Raw genomic sequence first — 20954 nt, forward strand, 5'->3', positions numbered from 1 at the left:
AAATATAAAATCAAACTATATTGAATCCAGTGCACACAAACCACCCCCAAATATGAGAACTCTTAGCACAAAAATGTTAGCTTTTAAAGTCCTAGTCTGTACTTAAAAACCCCTCATGAAGTATATGCCTTTTATACCTTAATTAGAGACCTTGAATGTTCTCATCCGTTTTCAACTTTACCAAAAAACAGCACTACTAAAAATTACCATGTATTAGTCTGCAGGGTTCGTAAAAAAATAATTATATTGCAGGTGTGTTTAAATGTACATGGAAGATTAGAAATACTGTTTATTTCAAAATACTGTTAGAATAAGTAGACATTTCAGGTAGCAGCAGACGTGCTTGTAAGCCTATTGTCTTCTATTTATAGCTGCAAGAAAGAAAAATGTATTTTGAGTGCAAAGTTCCAATACTCCTGTTCTTGCTTAACAGTTTCAGATCAATTCTCTCTTTCAAAACAACATTTAAAATTCTTTACATTATGTATATTCATTAGCTGTAACCTACCGGTTCCAGTATGCAATTACCAGTGTGGGTTGTCCTGAAGGTTTACTAATTTTTAAAACTTTGTTATCACACATCTACATAAGCAGCTCTCCAACACAAAAATACACCTTCATTCTTCAACACGCAAAATAGGTAAGATGGTATAAGATTTATTGATATTTTCTTTTACTAAGGCACATGACGTATAGAAATACTGAGGTACAAAAATGCAGTTTCCTGCATATGAGATTTAAAACCCCATTTTGACAAAGATGAGCTACATTTCTTCTGTTCAGAACATTCAGCTTTTAGCCATTTTTTTCTTTTGTACCAGTTCAACAAGCAACTTGTATCTTGCTATACACTCCTCCTAAAAGGAAAAACAAAAGTGTTAATTAAAAGTTTGATATTTTAGTATTGCTTTAACTCTGTACACGCTACCTCTATTCTAGAAAAGCTACATTCTGGGGGCTGGGGGGGGGGTTGGCGAGTCTCTTTGGTTTGGGTGGTGGTTTTTGTTTGTCTGTTTTTTAAAGTTGCACCCTGAATTTCAGAAGGAGAATCTATATCTAGTGAAGAGCAGATTAGATAAATGACCTTGCAATTTATATTTCTTAATGGATAATTTCAAGGACCATAAAAGCAATTGTTAAACAGTTGTATTGTAATATCTATTTCAGAACAGTTATTCTGGTATGAGCCAGGCTGCGGATAGGTTAGGACAAGCCTTTACAGTCACTACCACGGCACCTACTGACACCGGATACTGTTGAACAGCTTCAGAGCCAGGGAACCACTCCAATCCCCCTCCCACGTTTCCTGCTCTCTCGCGCTGTGTTTGGCACAGATAAAATTAGGGGTTTCTGCAGCTACAATGACTGAAGCAAGCAAACTAAGCTATCAGTCACAACTATTAAACAATCTAGTACAGACCAACTATATCAATGACAATGAACACTATTTAAAAAGATTATACTTACAAAAAGAACATTAGATAGATTATTGAGCATTTAACACTTGCAGCTGGATTACTTATTTTGTTTGTTCATTGAGATGGGTTGAGAAAGGTATTTTAAAAGTGTAAGCAAAGCAGCTCACCAACATTTGCTTACTAACTTTGAATCAAAATTTGTCCTAAAATCTAATTTGTCCTGCCATTGAAGATCTGAAAGGCAGAGGAGAGGTAAGTATTTTAAATGCAACAGGAGGTATTTCAACATTTTCTGTAACAGATCAAACAAACCGAATTAAATGAAACTGTATTTTAAATAAAACCAACAAACACGACAGTAACACTCTTTAGGTCGGTTATGTCTGGACCGATAGGCTAAGTAAAGACCTCACCTTTCTGCATGGACCCTCAGTTCTTACGGTGATCATAAATTGGTAGAAAATATGTTTCCCCCCAGTTTATACTATGGTTCAAACAAAACTAAGCATACCTTGCTTTTCCCAGGAACACATTTTGCTATTTTATCCCAGCGATCCGACGTTCCCTTTGGATACTGCTGCAAGGCCATTTCAAGAAGTTTCTGTTGGTTTTGAGTCCACAGTTCTTCTGGGGCACGGCTTTTCTCTCTTTTTCTGCTCTCATCATCACTCTCTTCCTCCTGCTCTGTGTTATCAAAATCTTTCTGGCGTCTTCCTCTGCCCTTCTCTTCTGGTACCTCTTTTGTTGCTGGTAGATTCATTTCAGGTGCTTTGACAACTTTTCGTTTGCGGTGTCTGGTTTCACTTGCAATGGTCTCCTTTTGATCTATTTGGACATCCACCTGCCCTGGGATATGATCGTAGTTCCCTTCTTCCTCCTCTTCCTCTTCCTCCTCCCTTTCTCGCTGGGTGATTATATGGTCTGGCAAATTCACGTTGACTTTGACATTCTTGGAATTCTGGGCCAGTGTTTTAAGTTCAGAGAGCCTAATGATACCTGTTAGAAGTATTGTTGTTACAATTCTAAAAAAAATAAAGCCAACCACAAACAAGCAGGGAACCGCCTGCAAATAAAAGGTACCCGGAATAGTGCATAGAGGAGAAAAAGCTCTTCTGGATCAAAAGCTTAAAGAAAATGCTTATCAAGAAATCAAGGAATGAAGCAATGAACTTTTTACCAAATATGGTATACGTGAAGGACTAGTAAATTAACACACTGATATAAACAAACAACAGAACAGCCTGAACAAATGAACAAAACCCACAATAAACTAAGAAAGCATGGGAGGATGTAGCTAATGGGAAACGTTCCCTCAGAACACCCATCCGTTCTTCTCTTTGCTCAAAGTAAGGCATGGTTGTGAAAGTCTCGCTGCAAAGCACGCCCCGAAATGTACAACATGCACTGCATTGCACGGCTATCATCCAAATACAGTGCTTTCTATCAGCGTCAGTGAGGATCTCGTAGCACACACCTGGTGTATATGTAACAGAATCCTTCAGTTGTTTGGCTTTCATGGTAACCTGTATGAAAACAACAACAAAAAAAAGGACTATTAAAAAAAATTACATTATTTGGGCTATTGCATAGGTCATTAGCAGTTTACTGCAAAATATCAACATCAAACACAGATTAAATACGGCAAAGCTGGTGATGTTCTGCTGGCTTTGTTCATACACAGATCCCAGACTGGCAAAAAGTAACTTTTTAGACTTTGTCCTTTCTAAAAGATTCCTAGCTTACTAAAATAATGTAAGCAATGCTGTGCATTTCTATTACTATCACCATAATACATCGCAGTTGATACTCAAACTTTATTCTCTTTCATTGTTAAACCCTAATTCTCTAACTTAAAAATACTACAAGAAGAGGGGGAAAAGGGAAGCAAATGAGCTATCTTCTACACATTAGTTTCTCAATACTGAACAAAAGAACAAAATAACCCACGTAGGTCCAGATGATGAAGCACGCTAACGGACAGGCATGCAGCCCCAAAATAAAATGTAACAGTTTGACGGCCAAAGATCAGCAGAAACACCTCCTCAGTCCCGATGTTTCAGGTAAAAAGTTTATTACTGAGAATCCAAAGGATGGAGAGCTGCCCGCTTGAACCTCTCCATGTATACCAAAATCTATGTCCTGGGAGAAAAGTAACACCAGATGTAGCATTTTAATTTTTTCTTATGTAAGGAAACAAACAGGCTTTCTCCCCACCCAGAATGAGGAGCTTCCCCATCCCAAACTTCTAGACCTCACTATAGATAACAAAGAAAACAGGCTTCATCTAAAATTAAGATCCTCTTAATCACTCAGCATCTGTGCTGTATCAAATGACCTAGAGTCCAAAATTCAAGTACTGTACAAAACCAACTTAAAATGTCATACTCAAAAGAAATATACACACTTTTTAATCACTGAAAATGTTTTATGAATACCACATTTCAATTTCAGTTTTTTTAAATATGAGGTCTTTGCGCAATAGCTAGAAATTGAAATCCAGTAGTCTGAGCCACCCAAATCAAATAAAACTTAAAATGTAAACAGGCAATGCACTGGAGCAGAACTGACACTACCTGGGATGGGGAACCTGTTTCCTGCTATTTGAACCTGGGACTTCAGGTGTTAACATCTGTTTTGTGTAAGGCACTTGGTAGTGTGCTGCCCAGAGCAAAAATAAAATCCACACCACCTACAAACTCAGAAATTCCTCCATGTGGGATCACATTTACCCACAATTTGAATCATTTAGACCTTCAGAGCCTCAGCATAGACCTCTGCTATTTTAGCTAACTAACGTTAACAATAACAATTTTCCTCTACATAGAGCAGCCAGGGGGTTGTACAGCTATTTGCTGGAAGAAGAAAATACAAAGATTGAGGATTTTTGTTCTATGACAAGATTCATAAGTGAGTACTTCAACAGTTAAAATACTTTGGTACCGTCCGCTTCTCGTCTAGTCTGTCTGGCTCCTCCCACCCACCTTTTTGCCCATTAAGTTGCAGGACTTTGCTTTAAGAACAGGCAAGCACTGGATCTCCTTAACAAACTGACAGCAAGACTTAACAAGGCAAAGTGGTCTATTTTCTCTACAAATTAAGTCTCATTTTCTGGGATAATTAGGTTTAGATGAAAACTCCACGAACAAAAAAATTCCCAGCTTTAATTAACCAAAACCTTTATCCAGAGGTAGACATCTGGCACAGAAAACTCCAGTTTCTACTGTTGCCATATGAGAAAGTTTTAATTGCTCAAAGAGAAATCTCAGAATACTAATAGGAACAGATAATTTTAAGTATCACTAACAGTTCTGTCTGTGATTTGCATGATCCTGATTTTGAGACAACAGGATGGATCCTCCTTGAAACAGGTGTTCCACTAATAGAAATTGTCTGCTAGGTGTTCTGCTAGGCATCTCTTAAATAGAAATTATGTTATATAGACTGGATTATCATAGATTATTTTGAAAAGAGTGAGAAGAACTTGTCATGCAAACAAGCAGCTGATCCTTTAGAGCTTACTGCAATGATGCAGTGGATTCACTACAAATATGACAAGGCATTATCTATTTATGTTCATGCATTTCAGAAAACTGTTTCTAAACCATTCTGCTATTTTTAAGTACTTCTTTCAAAGATCTACAGACTACTCATAAGGCCAAGAAGGCAGGAAAAAAGAGAGAAGAAAAGATTCCCTGAACAAAATTGCAAGCAAAGACAGACACAGGTATACAAAGGTGCTACCTCAATGCCAGTGTTTGGTTTTTTGTCTACGTTGAACCTCTGATGTTTTCAGAAGTTGGCAATTACCATTTTATCTTTCAAACTGAGACTACACCTGCAACATAAACTTTGCATTTGAAGTGGTGCAAATCAATATGCCGGATTGAAGTTTCCTTTACATGACAGACCTTCCCAAATTAGGTTAGTGTAGGTATCCCATAATAGACATAATTTTGCTGCATATTACATCTAATTGAATTAGAATCTAAACCAGCCCTCTCCAGTAGAGCAGTAAAGGATTTTGTTTTACTTCTATATCCTAATGGCATTTCATATTTCCCCCTACAAGCAAAATTTCAGAAGTAACAGTCTTGTCATAGGTTATCTTATTATGGATAACTTCAGCCATAGTAAGTTGGTGAACTCCGATGCAGTATTTGTAGTAAGTGACTTCATTTATCACATTGACTTTTTCCAAGACTTTCTCTTTTGAAGGCATCATGGTATCTGTCCATATTTTGATGGAGTTTCAATTTGAACATTCACCAGGTAAGCTGGAAATAACAACTGTGTGTATGGTTTAGATACCAAAACCCTACAATTTCAAACACTGAACAAGCACTTTCATTTGATGCAAGTTTGACAGCTCACCAAGCTTCTTACTCACAGCTTTACTATCATTCACAGGTTACATGAGAAGATTATTTGTCTATTATTCTCTTTTTTTTGGGTCAGCTTTTTTCTTCATACGGATGATTTTGCAAATCCTTTTCCAGGTGCTATGTACAGTTCATATTTACTCCAGCTCTTTTCACTTACGAGTTCAGGTATCACTTATTTAGACTTAAGATTTATTTGTCCATCAGGTTTAACTGCCATTACTGTTAAAGATACTGACACAGAGCAAGAATCATAACATGTCAGTACTAAACTACTAAGGATTATTAGGAATCCAACCTATGGAACATATTAAATTGTATTTCAATTTGATCTGTTTTGAGTTTAATCATTGCTCTTGCCACTCAAATTTGCCGACTCCTTTGTTGCCAGTTCCTCCATGCTTTCTGACATCCAAGTAACATACTTGGAAATACTGTTATTCAAAGTATGAAGCAGTTGTAAAATTACTCATCTAGTTGCAATTGCTGATCGTTCCTGTATAATGCTTTAAAATTGCAGTTTTCAGGTTTATTAAATCATGAGTTTTATCATGACAGTGAAAAGTTGTGCTAAAAGCCCGCTGTTACCGACAACAGCTTTCACCACAGTATTAGCCAGCCCTTAAGAAATCCTGGGTCTGTGGACACCTTAAATAATAAGGATCAAGACTGTGAAAGTGATTTAAAACAGAAGAGGGCGGATCTTATGTTCCTGCAAGTGTCTGTACTACTCAACAGACACACTGCATTGTTTTATAGGAATCAACGTTAAATATTGTTGTTTCTATGCCCAAATAACCTAGGCATCTTTGTAGTCCACAGGGATAACAGAAGTCATAAATAAAGTCAGGTAATCACAAGCACAGTGAAAGAGAATTTCTTAGACAGAGCAAGATGACCAAAGGAAAAAAAAAAGTTGGATGCAAGCAATCTGATTGCTGAAGTAGAAATCAAACCACCTTACTATGGGATGCACAGAAAGAAGCCACAGGAACAGTTTGCTTCTGAAAAATTGGATGCAAGCAATCTGATTGCTGAAGTAGAAATCAAACCACCTTACTATGGGATGCACAGAAAGAAGCCACAGGAACAGTTTGCTTCTGAGAAGTCCTTTCTGAGCTCAGTTTCAATAGCTCTTCAGCTACAAAACAATTTTATTGAAAGCAAGTGGGATTAGTGGGTTGATTCTATGCGATGAAAGCCAGGCAGAGCTGCTTTCCTCCTGTACTGCTGACAATTAGTCCAGATCACAAGACTAGCTGCTACTCGACAAGACACCTAGCAGTAAAAACATTCCTCATCGTGACCATCCAGATGTTCAATCTCTTGCTACCCTGGACACCCGCCACCTCTTTCAGATGGGACAATCAATGCTTCAGAGATATACAGGAGAAAAAAAATATTATTCAGAGTCAGCTTAAAAGACTCTCAGTGGCCCAGGCAAAAGCCAATTTTGCTGTTACATGAATGAGAGGCTGCTTTTCATCCTGCAGGGAACACAGGCATAAAAAAAGCAGAGAATTGTGACAGACCTGGAGGGAAAACCCTGTAAAGTCAGGTACAGTGATCCTACTGATACCAAACAGGGAGCAACAGCCCTTTTGCAAGAAGATAAAGAGCAATTCCCTGTCCCCACATCAGCAGCCCTCTGCCCATCACTTCAGCTGACCCGTCCCAGCACCGAGACCAGCCCAGCTTCACAGGGCACGTGCCAAGGGGGCTTTGAAGCCTTTGCCATTTTGCTGTCTCCTGGCAATATTCTGTGGACAACAATCTACCTTCCTTCTCTGAATAGGATATCATTTTGATGAGGATTGCACCAGATAATTACAAAAGTACAAATCTCTCAAGTTCTGACAACATTCTGAGAAAATACGGTGGGGTTTGTAGAGGAAGTAATAAGCCACATCGCTTGGCTTCCCGAATGTATATAACGTTCTTGCAAGGAAGGATGACGTGTTATTGTGCTACTGAAAAATAGAGGTTCTGATAAAACTGTTTACTATTCTTAGCATCTTCCTGAGCAGGAGTTCTCTAAATATTTACTAAATCTGCCACAGTTTCTCAGTATCAACTATCAGAAATTCGCTGTCCCAGTAGCAGTGTTCTGTTCACCCAGTGGTTATTTTCCTGCATGCTCTCCATCTAGTTATGTTGTGCAAAAATGCCAAGATCTGTGGAATTATGGGGAAAAACTAATGTGGAGACAGCCTGTGAGTAGTTGAGGCTAGTATGCAGTAGTGAGGAATTTCATCAATTTTCTAATTTGAGGTATAATGACATTTTTCTCATAATGGAAAGCCACACACAGAAGGATTTTAACGCCCTCCTGGCTTTGTCAAAGTAGTAGATGTTTGCAGATCTAAACTTCCAGAACAGCACAGAATAAACTGCCAAATTTGAAGTTCTCCCCTTGTAACCAAAATGCTACCTGCTGTACCAAGTTGTTCTTCCAGTCTAGATCTAAATAGCTTTTTCATAGCAACCACAATTGTACCAAGAACTCTTTGACCCAAGTCAGACAACAATAACAACTCATTCCTTTATCTTCATGTGAAAGACTCAAAAGTTTTTGCTTTATAAACTGCTTTCCCTTACATACACTAAAAAGGCTGCTAAAATTGTCTTCAAGTTTTAACAGACTGGTGAAACTTCAAATACTGAAGCATCAACACAAATCATTCTCCATTTTTGCAAGTACTCTAATTTGCAACTTACTAGATTTCTTAAGTGAAATATTTCATATCAGAAGACGTACCTTTGTTTTGGCACTGCTTATAACAGTTTGCTTAGTAGATTGTTACCGACATTCCCAAAAGTCTGTAACATAACTAAAGTGGATACAGACTATCCACTGTGTAAATTAGAAGTTAAATTTAATCCTAATATAGCAAATGAGTATTTTAAGGACAAAATGCTTTTTATTCTTGAAAGAACTAAGAAATATGTTATGAATTTAACTGAATTTGCTCAGACCAACAGTTTTCTTATGGTTATGGACTTTGAAGCCGTGTGTGATTCTGAACTTTGCCACAGCAGATGGAGAAGAGGTAGCTACCTCAACAGAAATCCCCAAAACAACTGTGAGTTTAATTATGAGGCAGTTTAAGATGTGGCCTGCAAAAAAGGCAAACTTAGCCTAAATCACCAGATGTAGAACACTAGCCTCTCTCCAGTTTAAGTGCCCACATAGTTAACTTAAAGCAGCAGAAGAATTGCTTCTTTTTTTCAGGACACAGAAAGAGGAAGAACTCAGCGACTAGAATTGTCGTGATGCTGGGGACTTCATGCTAGGCTTTTTTTTTGGTCAGTTAAAATCCATGTTTGAGAGTCTTTAGCTCAATGGACACTCATGGAAGAGAGGAGTTTGGCTCAAATGCTCATTGCGAGAACAGCTTGGACATCTTTGTGACTGTTGAGGCAAAGTGCATTACCTTTCCTGGGAGTCAGAAAACTTGAATTCTGCAATGGAATGGAAACACAGCTCACCAAGACGTATGTGGGACATTACATTAATTCAAGCCACCCTGAAAAGTTGCAGCAGCACTGGCTTGACGACTCCACAAGCCATGTATCTGAACTGAAAGTTGGAATCCCACTGTCTTCTGTAAAAAACTTTCTCCTTTAAGTGAGAAGAATGCACTGGTTGTGCTCTATGAAAAGGATATCGACCCATTTTGCATTTGAGTACAACATGTATTGGGCTGCCCAATTCTGCAAAAACTGTAGGGGCAACTGTAGGACTGCACAGAAGAAAACTTCATGCAATGAGGGAATTGTAAACAGCAGCCACCTTTTCGTCTCCACCAAGTACCAACAGAGACATTCTGGTGTGCCCACGGGATCAGACAGGTGTTTTGAAGATTTCACTCTCCTATTGAGGGATCTACATGACCTACATACGATCTAAATCCCGTCTTATATATTCATAACCTCTTTTGGACCTCGATCCAGAGCTAGGTCTTTATACTTCAATAAGCAACTGGAAGAACTATTGATTACATAAATATATGCAAGCTGCTAAGGGTGAACATTTCAGAATATCCACAACTGGAGAGCACAGTAACTGAGTTAACACAGACATAGTATACAAAATGAAATGTAAAACAGACTTAGGAAAACACTTAATCCCCAGAAGCAAAAAAACCTAATAAATTCATGAACTTTTACATATGGCTCATTTCTCGTATAGATGTTTTCTTGCTGGCAAGGTAATGAGCTTACATTTGTCAAAAATAAGAAATTATTTTAGAACGGCATATAAAGTACAATAAATACGAACTCACGCAGTCAGACGCAAAGGCTGAAACTGTTGCTTGGACATACGAGAGATATCACAAAATAAGCATCCCCCAAACCTTATGCTTTCAGGTTTCATGATAATTCAGAATGTCTGCTAAAATATATCCACCTGTCTATTGTTTTGCTGTCTATCTTACTGGTTTTCTATACAAGCAGCAAATCCTAATCAGTCCGGTTTTGCAACACAAATGCATGAGATTAGTGACTGCAGGAGCAAACAGAATCAGTTTAAATCCTGTAAGACAAGTGAATGATATTACTTCACAAGTATGAAATCTGAGATCTCTTTGCCTTTAATTTAAAAAACCTGTACCTAATAATCACATTAAAGTCTGTTTGGCATGCCAGACAGCTTTTACTTCCTCTGTTATTTTTACAATTTGAACATCCTTTGTAGTTACTGAAATTAATTTATGCCTCTCAGCTAATATTTTTTTTTAACTCTTTATCTATAAGGGTAGGTATTGTCAAATACAATATACTTCTATAATTTCACATCTAAGTGCCTTTTCTCAATTTTTTAATTCAGCAAAAGCTGACAATCATTATAAATCTTCATAAGGCTTAGCATTTGTCAAATCAAACAATATAATTTTTGCAGAAATAGTAGTCTTGAAACTCCATTCCATTCATTATTTATACTATGTTACAGGGTGTTCACAGTGCCTAGGAAATTCAAACATAACTTTTTTTATTTTGTTTTAAAAGGTCAATTATTTCCTTAAGGATTGGAGGACAGGAATAAGAACTAACCCTGGAGCAACAAATTCAGCAAGGAAAATGGGTCAAAGAACAGATGTTTAGAGGATGACAGAGAGCAGCGGTACAGGTAACCAGGTCAGCAGGCAGGAACCCTGATTAGAGTTAACTGAACTCCATTTCCCTTTCATAATCAAAATACTTGAGAATTCTAATTTATAACACCAGCCAATTGCAATAAAAATAACTTTAAAAGCTGTAGAAGCTTTCAGTCATGAAAGCAGTAAGATTTCATTATATTAAGCCAGTTGAAAATCATCTTTATGGGAAAAGATTGCTAAATTCCCAATATGCACACATTAAAATGACAATTAGCAATTTAAATAATTAAACATACTGATAAAATGAGCACAACTTAACCTCATCTATTTTGGGTTGATTATGCATTGGCTGTTAAAAGATGTCTTCCTGAGGAGAGACAAGATAAACATATCCTACATTTAACATGACAAAAGTTAAAGTAATGAGCCTTCTTATAGTATAGCTGCACCACGTTGCAAGCTTAACCTAGCTCTGAGCTGAAAAGCATAGGAATATGTTGCAAGCATATTTATGCTGGTATCACATAAATAGAAACAGTAGAGCTGAATGAGCTCAGGGGCACTGCAGCATGGACAAGGCTGGTCATTGTTGGATTTTGGTCGGCACTTTCCCAGGGGCCTGCATCTCACATCGTGTGGATGTACCTGTTTGGACAGGGAATCTGGTAGATATAACCACATAATGGGCCTTATAGTAATCCTTATTTGTGCAGTAGTTCAGGAAATAACGCAGTTAAACTTAAACGTATACAAAACCCCAATTTGAATATTAGTAGAAAAGAAAAAAAAAATCTGTAAGAACACTTTGTTAGGAACTACTGAATTTAAAAACAGTCAAGCTAAGGTATATGTAGTGATTACTAACCAACTATGGTGACTATCTGGCTTTAATTTTACATTTTTTAAAATGAGTTCACACATGCTTCCAATTGTAGGGATGGTTTCGTTTCCTCCCCCTTTCCTCCTAGATAGCTTGCACTTGCTAGGCTAATCACAGACCATATGAAGAGAAGGACCTAACCCCAGGCAGAATCACGACATTGATGTTGCTTCTCACAGATGTTTGTCTAACCTGTTCTCGAAGGCCTGCAAATGCGGAGACTCCACAGCAGCTTATTCCACTGCTTTCTCATCTCCATTGTAATTCTTTGCCCCTCAATGTCTAACTCTGCAGCCTGTGATAAAATTTGGGGTAATTACTTTTTGCCCTATAAAGCCAATGTATTCTTCTTTACAGGTCTCCTTTTATGTAGTTGAGTACTTACATCCTCAGTTCGGATTTTCTTTCAGTTCAACAACATGAACTCCTTCACAATCTTTCCTTGTCGGTCACACTTTAGAGACCTTTCGTTCTCATCTGGACTCTTCATATGGAATCACGTGTTTGAGTGCAATACTGAAAACTAGACAGAAACTAAGGATGGAGATGCATCCTCTTGTTTGTGTGTTCTCAGTAAGATGCTTGCCTTTTTCATAAGAACTCACTATTTGTTGACTTGTATCTAGCTCATTATATCTCCATGTTCCCCCTGCTTTTTAAGATCTACCCCCAGACAGTTGTTTGGCATCTTTTATTTGTGAACCTGATCACCATCTTGTTGTGTGCCCTTGCATATATTGTCTTTTTAATGTCAACCAATTTTTTTCATCTTATTTTTCTAACTTGTCCTGACCTTTCTGAATTCTACTGATCTTCCAATATACTTTTAGTTCTTGGCTTTGTAAGATTTACATGGGCTCACCAGGTTTTGGGGGTATCAAAACCACGTTCTAGCAAAATCAAGACATAATTTTCCAAGCTGAACAAATCTCTCTGGAGACACAAACTTTTTGGGCCTTCTTTAAATGCAAAAAAGCAGTATTAAAGCTCCAGGCATGAAAAATTTTGCTTCATACTGTTTGAAAACTCATTAACATAATGCCAGGAGGAAAATTCAGAAATATATTTTAAAAAACCCTCCAAAACAAATAAACCCAGAAAACTAAGTTAAAACAACACCGTGAAGGTGAGAAGTTCACAAAAGCTAGGAACACTCCCCTCAAGTCACTTCATCCTGCTTAAAAACTGCCAGTGGAAATGAATATAGTTTGATGTAGGGATATACTTCTCAAAAAAAAAGGAAGAAGTTTAAGACAATTTAAAACGGAATTTCTTTGGGGTGGTTAGAGGCAGTGAATTTCACTGATGCTCTTCTGGTATATATCACAGAATCACAGAATGGTCAGGGTTGGAAGGGACCTCTGGAGATCATCTAGTCCAACCCCTCTGCCCGAGCAGGGTCACCTACAACAGGTTGCACAGGACGGCGTCCCAGTGGGTTTGCAATGTCTCCAGATGATAGACTCTACCACCTCTCTGGGCAGCCTGTGCCAGTGCTCTGCCACCCTCAAAGTAAAGTTCCTCCTCATGTTAAGATGGAACTTCCTATGTTCAAGCTTGTGCCCGTTACCCCTTGTCCTATGACTGGACAACACTGAAAAAAGACTGCTCCCATCCCCCTGGCATCCTCCCGTTAAGTATTTGTAAGCGTTAATAAGATCCCCCCTCAGTCTTCTTTTCTCTAGACTAAAGAGACCCAAGTCCCTCAGCCTTTCCTCATATGAGAGATGTTCCAATCCCCTAATCATCTCTGTGGCCCTTTGCTGGACCCTCTCCAGCAGATCCCTGTCTTTCTTGAACTGGGGAGCCCAGAACTGGACGCAGTACTCCAGATGCGGCCTCACCAGGGCAGAGTAGAGGGGGAGGATGACCTCCCTCGACCTGCTGGCCACACTCTTCTTGATGCACCCCAGGATGCCTGTTGAACTTCATAAGGTTTCTCTCTGCCCAACTCTCCAGCCTGTCCAGGTCACGCTGTAAAGCAGCACAGCCTTCTGGCGTGTCAGCCACCCCTCCCAGTTTTGTGTCATCAGCAAACTTGCTGATGGTACACTCTATCCCTTCATCCAGATCATCGATGAATATCTTGAACAGGACTGGACTCATATATGAGTGGTTTCAGCATACTCTTTAAAAAGTATTGAAATATGTTTCTAAGCTTTTTTTTTTTTTTGCTGCGGAAGACAAATTTGAGACAGAAGCAACAACGGAGAGATCATTTTGGACTGGATTACTTTGAACTGTTTTTATTAACACCTATTTAGCTAACCAACTATTAAAAAGGGCTCGAATGCTTAAAATCACACGGAAACAAGCAATCGTACCTTGTCAATCCTTTTTACTATAGTTCTCTAATTGCGAAAGGAAAACCAAGCCTTACTGCTCTTGATACTTTACAGGAGAAGAAACAAGCAGAAAGTGGTCTCAAGTTTTTAAAAAGTATTTGCTGCGTCACAGAAAATGTTGGAAAAACTAATTCAAATTTGCCCTTGAATGGTTTTGTTTTTTAAGATTTAGTGCATTTGTCAGATAATAGACACTTCAAAATATCTGTCTTGACTAACGTTAAGTTAGCTGTAAGGAAGGGATTCCCAAACTCTGCTACACAAGCTATTTCAAAACAGCATCTCGTACACTAAAACTTACCTCCCTGTATCCCTCCCAGTGGAAACAGGCAACAGTTGTTTGGGCAGCAAACACTGCCTGCACACCTCTTTTTGTGTGCACAAAGTTTAACAAAACCAGAAGGTTTTCCTGCAGCTTTAGTGTAACATTTCTTGTTCAACTATGGTGATGCCCAAGTAAAATAAGAATCCTTGCTGTAAATGTAGATGCTATTCTATGTCACCTTCAACAAATATAAAGGATGTGCTACACATCTTGTTCAATAGTTGAATGGATATATCTGAAGTAGTTCCCAGTTTCAACATTTCTGATACTGATGCAATAACAGCTTGAGATCCAGAGAAGTTTCCAGGAAGCTTTTAAGTGTTTCCTTTTAAAATCTAATCACTGTAACTGTGCAATCCAATGATAAAAGTAGCAGAAACTAATAAGTAGTCTGTGTCAGGAAAGCGCCCTAGCATTATCAGCAGTGGGAAATTTTTAGAGAAGCAAAAACTTGTGTGGAGAACACTTACATTAATCATATACTTGGAGGTCATGGGAAGTAAAAAGGATTACACTCAGACCTTTCTCTACACGTAAACACCCCTGAAAATTCCTTTTCATACATGAAAGTGACAGCTCTTAGAACATACACCTCTCTTTCATTTCTCTGTCCAATTCACTGAAGAGCATGTTGCCTAAGACTTCTTGCCTAAAGGAAGACGCAAACGAGCTTAATTTTTTCTTACCAGTACTGGATGTCTGCAACTATGGTGGCCAAATATATTATGCAAAGGATTCTTAATAAAGAATGTTTTTACACCTGCTTCAAGGAATAAAGCAGAAAATGGGTGCAAAAGGCAGTGTTAAGATAGTGTTAGTTGTGCGATGGGTGCATGTGAAAGCATTCCACATGTTTGTATCACCAGTAACAAGCAAATTCATCATTTTTTCCAAAGCAATCTCAAAAGATCTTTCCCATGCACACTGCATACTACCAAGGTACGTGAAATATTTTTGCTATTAATATCTGCTAAGTAAAATGTAACATCTTTTTAATAAAGTCACTCCACTTCAGTAGTATGAATACTTCAGGAGTATGATAAACAATACTAAACAGAATAAACAAAAGAAGACAATTTCTTTTGCATACCAGGTTAGTAACTTCTTGCTTACATCCACTGATTTGCAAATAATACGTGCTGTATAAGAATGCAAATGCCTTATTTTCTAGTATACGTGAGGAACAGAACTGTATAGATGCATTAAATCTTTAAAAATAACTTCTAAAAATATCTTTTTGTGATTATATCAACAGGGGAAAAGACACTTAAGTACGCAAATTACCCAGAAGGCTATAACGGGTCACATTTCACTCTAGCCAGAGGCTTTGTTTCTCATTATTTAAGATAATTCCTGAAATATAATAAATAAAGAACATCTAATCTCAAAACGTACATCAACGGATTTAAACATTATTCTCATTAACCCCTCCAGAACCTATAAAATAGGGTCAGCTGAAAAGGCTTTCAAATGGTCCTCAGCAGACACTACATCATGTTCTAGTGATCTATTGCTTGAAAAGGAAAAGTCTTTTACAGCCTAGCCCCTAAGGGTTTTAAGATCATAACACTTAAAAACCATAAGTACGAGCTTTCTTTGATATCTGGAACAATACTATAAAATATGAATTAACAAGGATATTAATCATTTTACACAGTATCATTATTAACCACGCTATAATCCAGAAAAAGGGACTGAAACAGTATCATATGTATAACTCGTTTTAAAGTTTGTAAAGATATTTCGGTTAATTAATGGAAACCACCTGTCTAAACACCATTAGCTCATCTACATTTTTTAAGGACTGGCTTGAAACAGAAATGTAATCTTTAACCAAGTCACACAAACGTTCGCTTGCAGTGAAAGGAGGTTGCTACAAAACTCGAAGTGCATTGTTTTTCTGTTATTGGGTTACAGTAGCTCAAGTCTGCAAGCACCAGAATCCCCCATCCAGCTGATCAGTTACAGCTGTTAATTGCGGAGGGAGAGACTGGCTGACATCTGCTTCTTGCATAGTTAGTTAATGGTTCACTTCCAGGTCCTAAAAGGATTGTAGCCTCTCTCAAAAGACAATGTCGGCCCCCATATACGTCTGCCTTCTACACTGCCTGTCTTGTTCTGGTTTGTCACTCTCTATACAATGCAAATCTGAGTGAACTCACATCTGCCACTGATCGACCCAATTCGTGAGCAATCTTTTCCCATCGACCTGGGGTCCCCCCTGGGAACTTAACCATACTTCTTGTCAGCTGGCTGAGGTCCTCCTCTGTCCATTCAGGTGCCTGTAAAACATTTGTAAAACATTCATTACACTGGGATATTGGACATATTTTTGTGAGGTAACATACTGAAAAAAAATCTTCAAACAAATTAATCAAATTGTGTAAAACAAAAATTTAATAGTTTCAAGTATCTGGCTACCATCTCCCGGAGCTGCTGCTGAAAATGCATAAAAACAACAGAGCAACAGGAAGGTATTAAAAATCCTTAATACTCAAAAAAATGCATTTTGTATCTTATATACGCTAACACATTTAATTTCTACCAACATTTATACAATATATATAACACTATAAAATGCAGTAAAGATAAAAAGCAACAATACTTAAAGATTAAATCACAGTTTAAAATGCAAAATTTTAGACATTTACTTAATTGCACATGTAAGTTTTTTTCAGCAAAGACACAGAAAATATCCTAATTTTTACTTTTTTTTCAGTTTTAAAAAGGCTCTAAATAAAACAGAACAGTCATTTTGGCTTTTTGTTACTGCAATAGTCCTATGTTTTAGCATTCTGGGACGATTCAGGAATGAAATCTGTTGATTCTAATATTCCATTTAGACTATTAAAGAACACCCCTCCCCCCACAAAACACTGTTATGCCACAAAACCAAACCGGATGCTTCCACCACCCAATAACCAAAAGCTATAAAAATGTTTTGCTCTAACTACACAAGACAACCTGTTAAAAATAACTGTCTTCGTAACGGCCAAATAAAAGCGAACAAAGCAAGGAACACACAATTAGAGCAGTTTAAGGCATGAAAGCTTGCTTGCCTTGGAGGGCAAGACGCAGTAACCGTCTTCGACAGGGCAAGACGCAGTAACTGTCTTCGACATTTGCGGCATCTTTGGCAACGACCGCAGAGCCAAATCTTTGTTACCACCAGTAGTTTGCCATTTTCCTCATTTTTACGGAATTCTTTATGACATACCTCTTCTAATCACCATTTCCGATAATGAACAGGCACATATCAAGCAGTTTGCATTACAGAGCCATCAGCAGAGAACAACAGTCAGAGGTGAGTGACCCCAGGGACCATCTCCACAACTACAGCAAAGCTTCTCCCTGACACTAATCCTGCCTGTCATTCTCCCACTGTGCTCTAACCACACTGACATCCGCCTGCCGCACTGCGAGCTTAACGGGGCCCTTCCTGACTTTTTACTGTCTCCCCCAATCAATGGTTCAAGCGTGCTCTTTTCACCATGTCCAAATGGCAGCTTCACTCATAATCAAAGTGCATTGCTCCTGTTAAAGGGCTTCCCGAAAGGCTCCACCATTTGCATTCATTTGCAAAGCAAACTACTTTTATTCACTTTGTTCTGCTATCAAGAGTGTTCCCTGAAGCAGATAAATTGGCATAAATACAACCTGCCACTTAAAAGACAGTAAATAATAGCCAATAGTAGCAAGGATTTCATCAATCGTCCTAGTTTGGATCCATGTAGTCCTTTATTCAATGCTGAAAGCCTCAGACATTCATATTCGGATAGTTTTTAATACAAGTATAAAATGAATTATCTATGATGACTCAAACGCAAGACGCTTAAATAACGTGTGTGTATGTGAGAGATCTCACACATACATTACATGCATTATCATACAATTACACTCTGACCTACAGAAGAAACGATAAATACATAGAAAAACTCCACATCGCACAATAACCTTATTACTTTTATTGTATTAAACAAGTTAATACACTCCATGTATTTATTTATTATATTATACTCCATAGATATAACTGATACTAAAATATTTCTCAGAGATTTTTAGAAGGGAAGATTTGGGGTACTTAATGTCCTACTTACACAAATTTTCATCACTAATTTAAATAATGAAGTCGTCTAAGATTTTTGGTTAAAAGCCTTTTGTTCAAAAATTAGTGACATTTCATATCTCAAAATCAGCCTTAATACGCACTGTACTGTATTTTTTTATTTAATATGTATTAAAACTTCATGTTTGGTTGGGTTTTTTTTTCCTTTTTGGGGGTGTGTGGTTTTGGGGTTTTTTTCTTGGTTTTGGGGTTTTTTTTTTTGTTTTTAAAGTAAATTCACAGCTATTCTCTCTTCCCATATCCAAAGCATATCTAAGCAATTACACACGGAAATCAAGATGATCTTTTCAGTGATGTACATGTGTCAGAAGCTTTCTGGTTAAATTTTATTTTCAGATTTTTGCAGCAAGCTTTGATTTTCCTACGTGCTCAAAACTTTACTAACCATTTGTAAATATTACAGAAGTCATACGGTTATCTTCCTAAATAACAGACAAAATACAATCATTCTGTAGATCTGTAGCTAATTATATAGTTAATGCACAGCACAAGAATTAATTAGCTATATTAAAATATCAATTTGTTAATCTTATTTCAAACTGACAGTGATTTTAGAATGTGAAGATTTAAAACATTTATAAATTTAGAAAATCTTTGAAAAAGCTTTTAGAAAATCCATTCTCGACCACTAAAGCTGTAAAGAGCTTTTGTGAATTTACAATTCCTCAGCAACAGTTAATTGTGTCTTTAGATGCAACAGCACCTACTGTGATCCAACTACTACAAGCAGCTATGAGGGTGGTCATGGTGTGAATGTATTCTCCCCGTTCTAATCTGTAGCCAACTGTAACTGCGAGAGTCAAATGAATGCATAAACATACTGCTTTGTCACCTAAAACCATGTGTGTCCAATATTACTGAAACACTGGGCCAAAATTCATCTCTACAGTAAAGCAATGGAAGACACCACATGGTGAGGGGACAGCTGTTGTTACTACACAAGCATTCAGATTTTGCATCAAAAAAGCCCCGTTCTGGGATTAACTCCCCACACTGAATACACAATTAAAAGTACAGAGTTATGGTCTACAGCCTTTAAAATGAAAATAAACTGTAAGCGTAGATATGAAAAATTCATAGCATTCCCACAAATAATAATCCTTTAACATGGTTTATCATACATAGCTGGCAATATTGAAGGATTAGTTCACCCAAAACACTACACACCTTCTATAGAAAAGAAATACGAACGTGGGTTTGTTGTTTAGAATCACTCCTACATGGGCATATGCACCTAGCAATTCCGTACCACCTCTTTCAGCATGAGAGTTTTACACTACTAGGATTTTTTTAAATTACGAGCAACTCTATTTTCAATTACATCAAAAGCAAATTTTTAGACAATAAAGCATTTCTTTTCAAAAAAAGTCTGACTTGCTTAGACCTGTTAACATTAATAAGTATAAAACTATATACCCTTTTATTGATAAAATTGGGAAGTGACTAGTATTTAAGAGTTTATACAGAAACTTTAAAAGTTATTTATATTGATTTGACAATATGAGATAATTGGATTTTTTTAGATTAAATTTTAGCTTTAGACCATTTCTTCCTGTCATCAATATACTGTAGATTCAATTAAAATCACTGTTGTATGGAAGTTTGGATAATGTTTTCAATCTGGCTAGGACTTTGTGCTTATGCTTCATCTAATTTTGTTGATTCATTGATTTGAGCATGTCTACTCCCTGATCTTGCAAATAAACTACGTGGCAGCATTTATTTAAAAATACCTGTGCAAACGTTTGTAGAACAAGGGTCCTAGTACAATCCCATGCTTTCTTTCCTTAAAAGCCTACAAGCCTTGTTAAACTCTTCTGGAAAATCAAGTGGCCTTTATCAATCAGATCACTTTCTCCCTGCCTATTTGTTAATCCTTCCAAGAGGTCCAGAGGGTTTAAGGCAGGACTTCCCTTTATAGAAGCAATGTTCAAGACTCCATGCAGGTCATATTTACCTGGTTTTCACTAATTCTGTTCTTTATTTCAGTTTTTGATAGTTTTCCCTAAAGAGATGCCAGATGTATAGGCCTGTAAAGGTCCGTGACTTCCACTGACAACTTAATAAATAAACAGAATAACAAATTTGCCATTTCAGTCCTCAACTGCCCAAGAAAACATACAGTTAATTGAATTATTTAATCCTTACATTTTCTTTGAACTCTTGGTTGCATACCCTCTGGTCCCAGTAACTTAAATAATCTTAAACAATATATTACATAGGTCTAAAAGATCATTAGAGATTAATTTTAGAATTTTTCAAAGCAACTACATGTGACTATGAAGATACAACTAATTATCTTCACTTATATCATAAGCTGGTCGACCTAATAACCTAACCATAATAATTTTTGTTTATTTTATTCCTCACACAGGAATG

At 37.3% G+C, this 20954-nt stretch overlaps 1 protein-coding gene across 1 annotated transcript in view; it reads right to left on the reverse strand.

The window, feature by feature from the left end:
• Positions 1–641: 641 nt before the first annotated feature.
• Positions 642–20954, reverse strand: part of DNAJC1 (DnaJ (Hsp40) homolog, subfamily C, member 1) — a 70046-nt gene continuing 49733 nt past the window's right edge. Inside the window, exons 10-13 of the mRNA XM_009887151.1 lie at positions 16612–16731; positions 2893–2941; positions 1930–2414; positions 642–857 (exon numbers count right to left, since the gene is read on the reverse strand). Of these exons, the coding sequence (XP_009885453.1) occupies positions 789–857; positions 1930–2414; positions 2893–2941; positions 16612–16731 (723 nt within the window). The 3' untranslated portion in view covers positions 642–788. The remainder of the gene's footprint in view (positions 858–1929; positions 2415–2892; positions 2942–16611; positions 16732–20954) is intronic.

Source organism: Charadrius vociferus, unplaced genomic scaffold, assembly GCF_000708025.1.
Source record: "Charadrius vociferus isolate BGI_N301 unplaced genomic scaffold, ASM70802v2 scaffold126, whole genome shotgun sequence".
Classification (NCBI taxonomy): Eukaryota; Metazoa; Chordata; class Aves; order Charadriiformes; family Charadriidae; genus Charadrius; species Charadrius vociferus.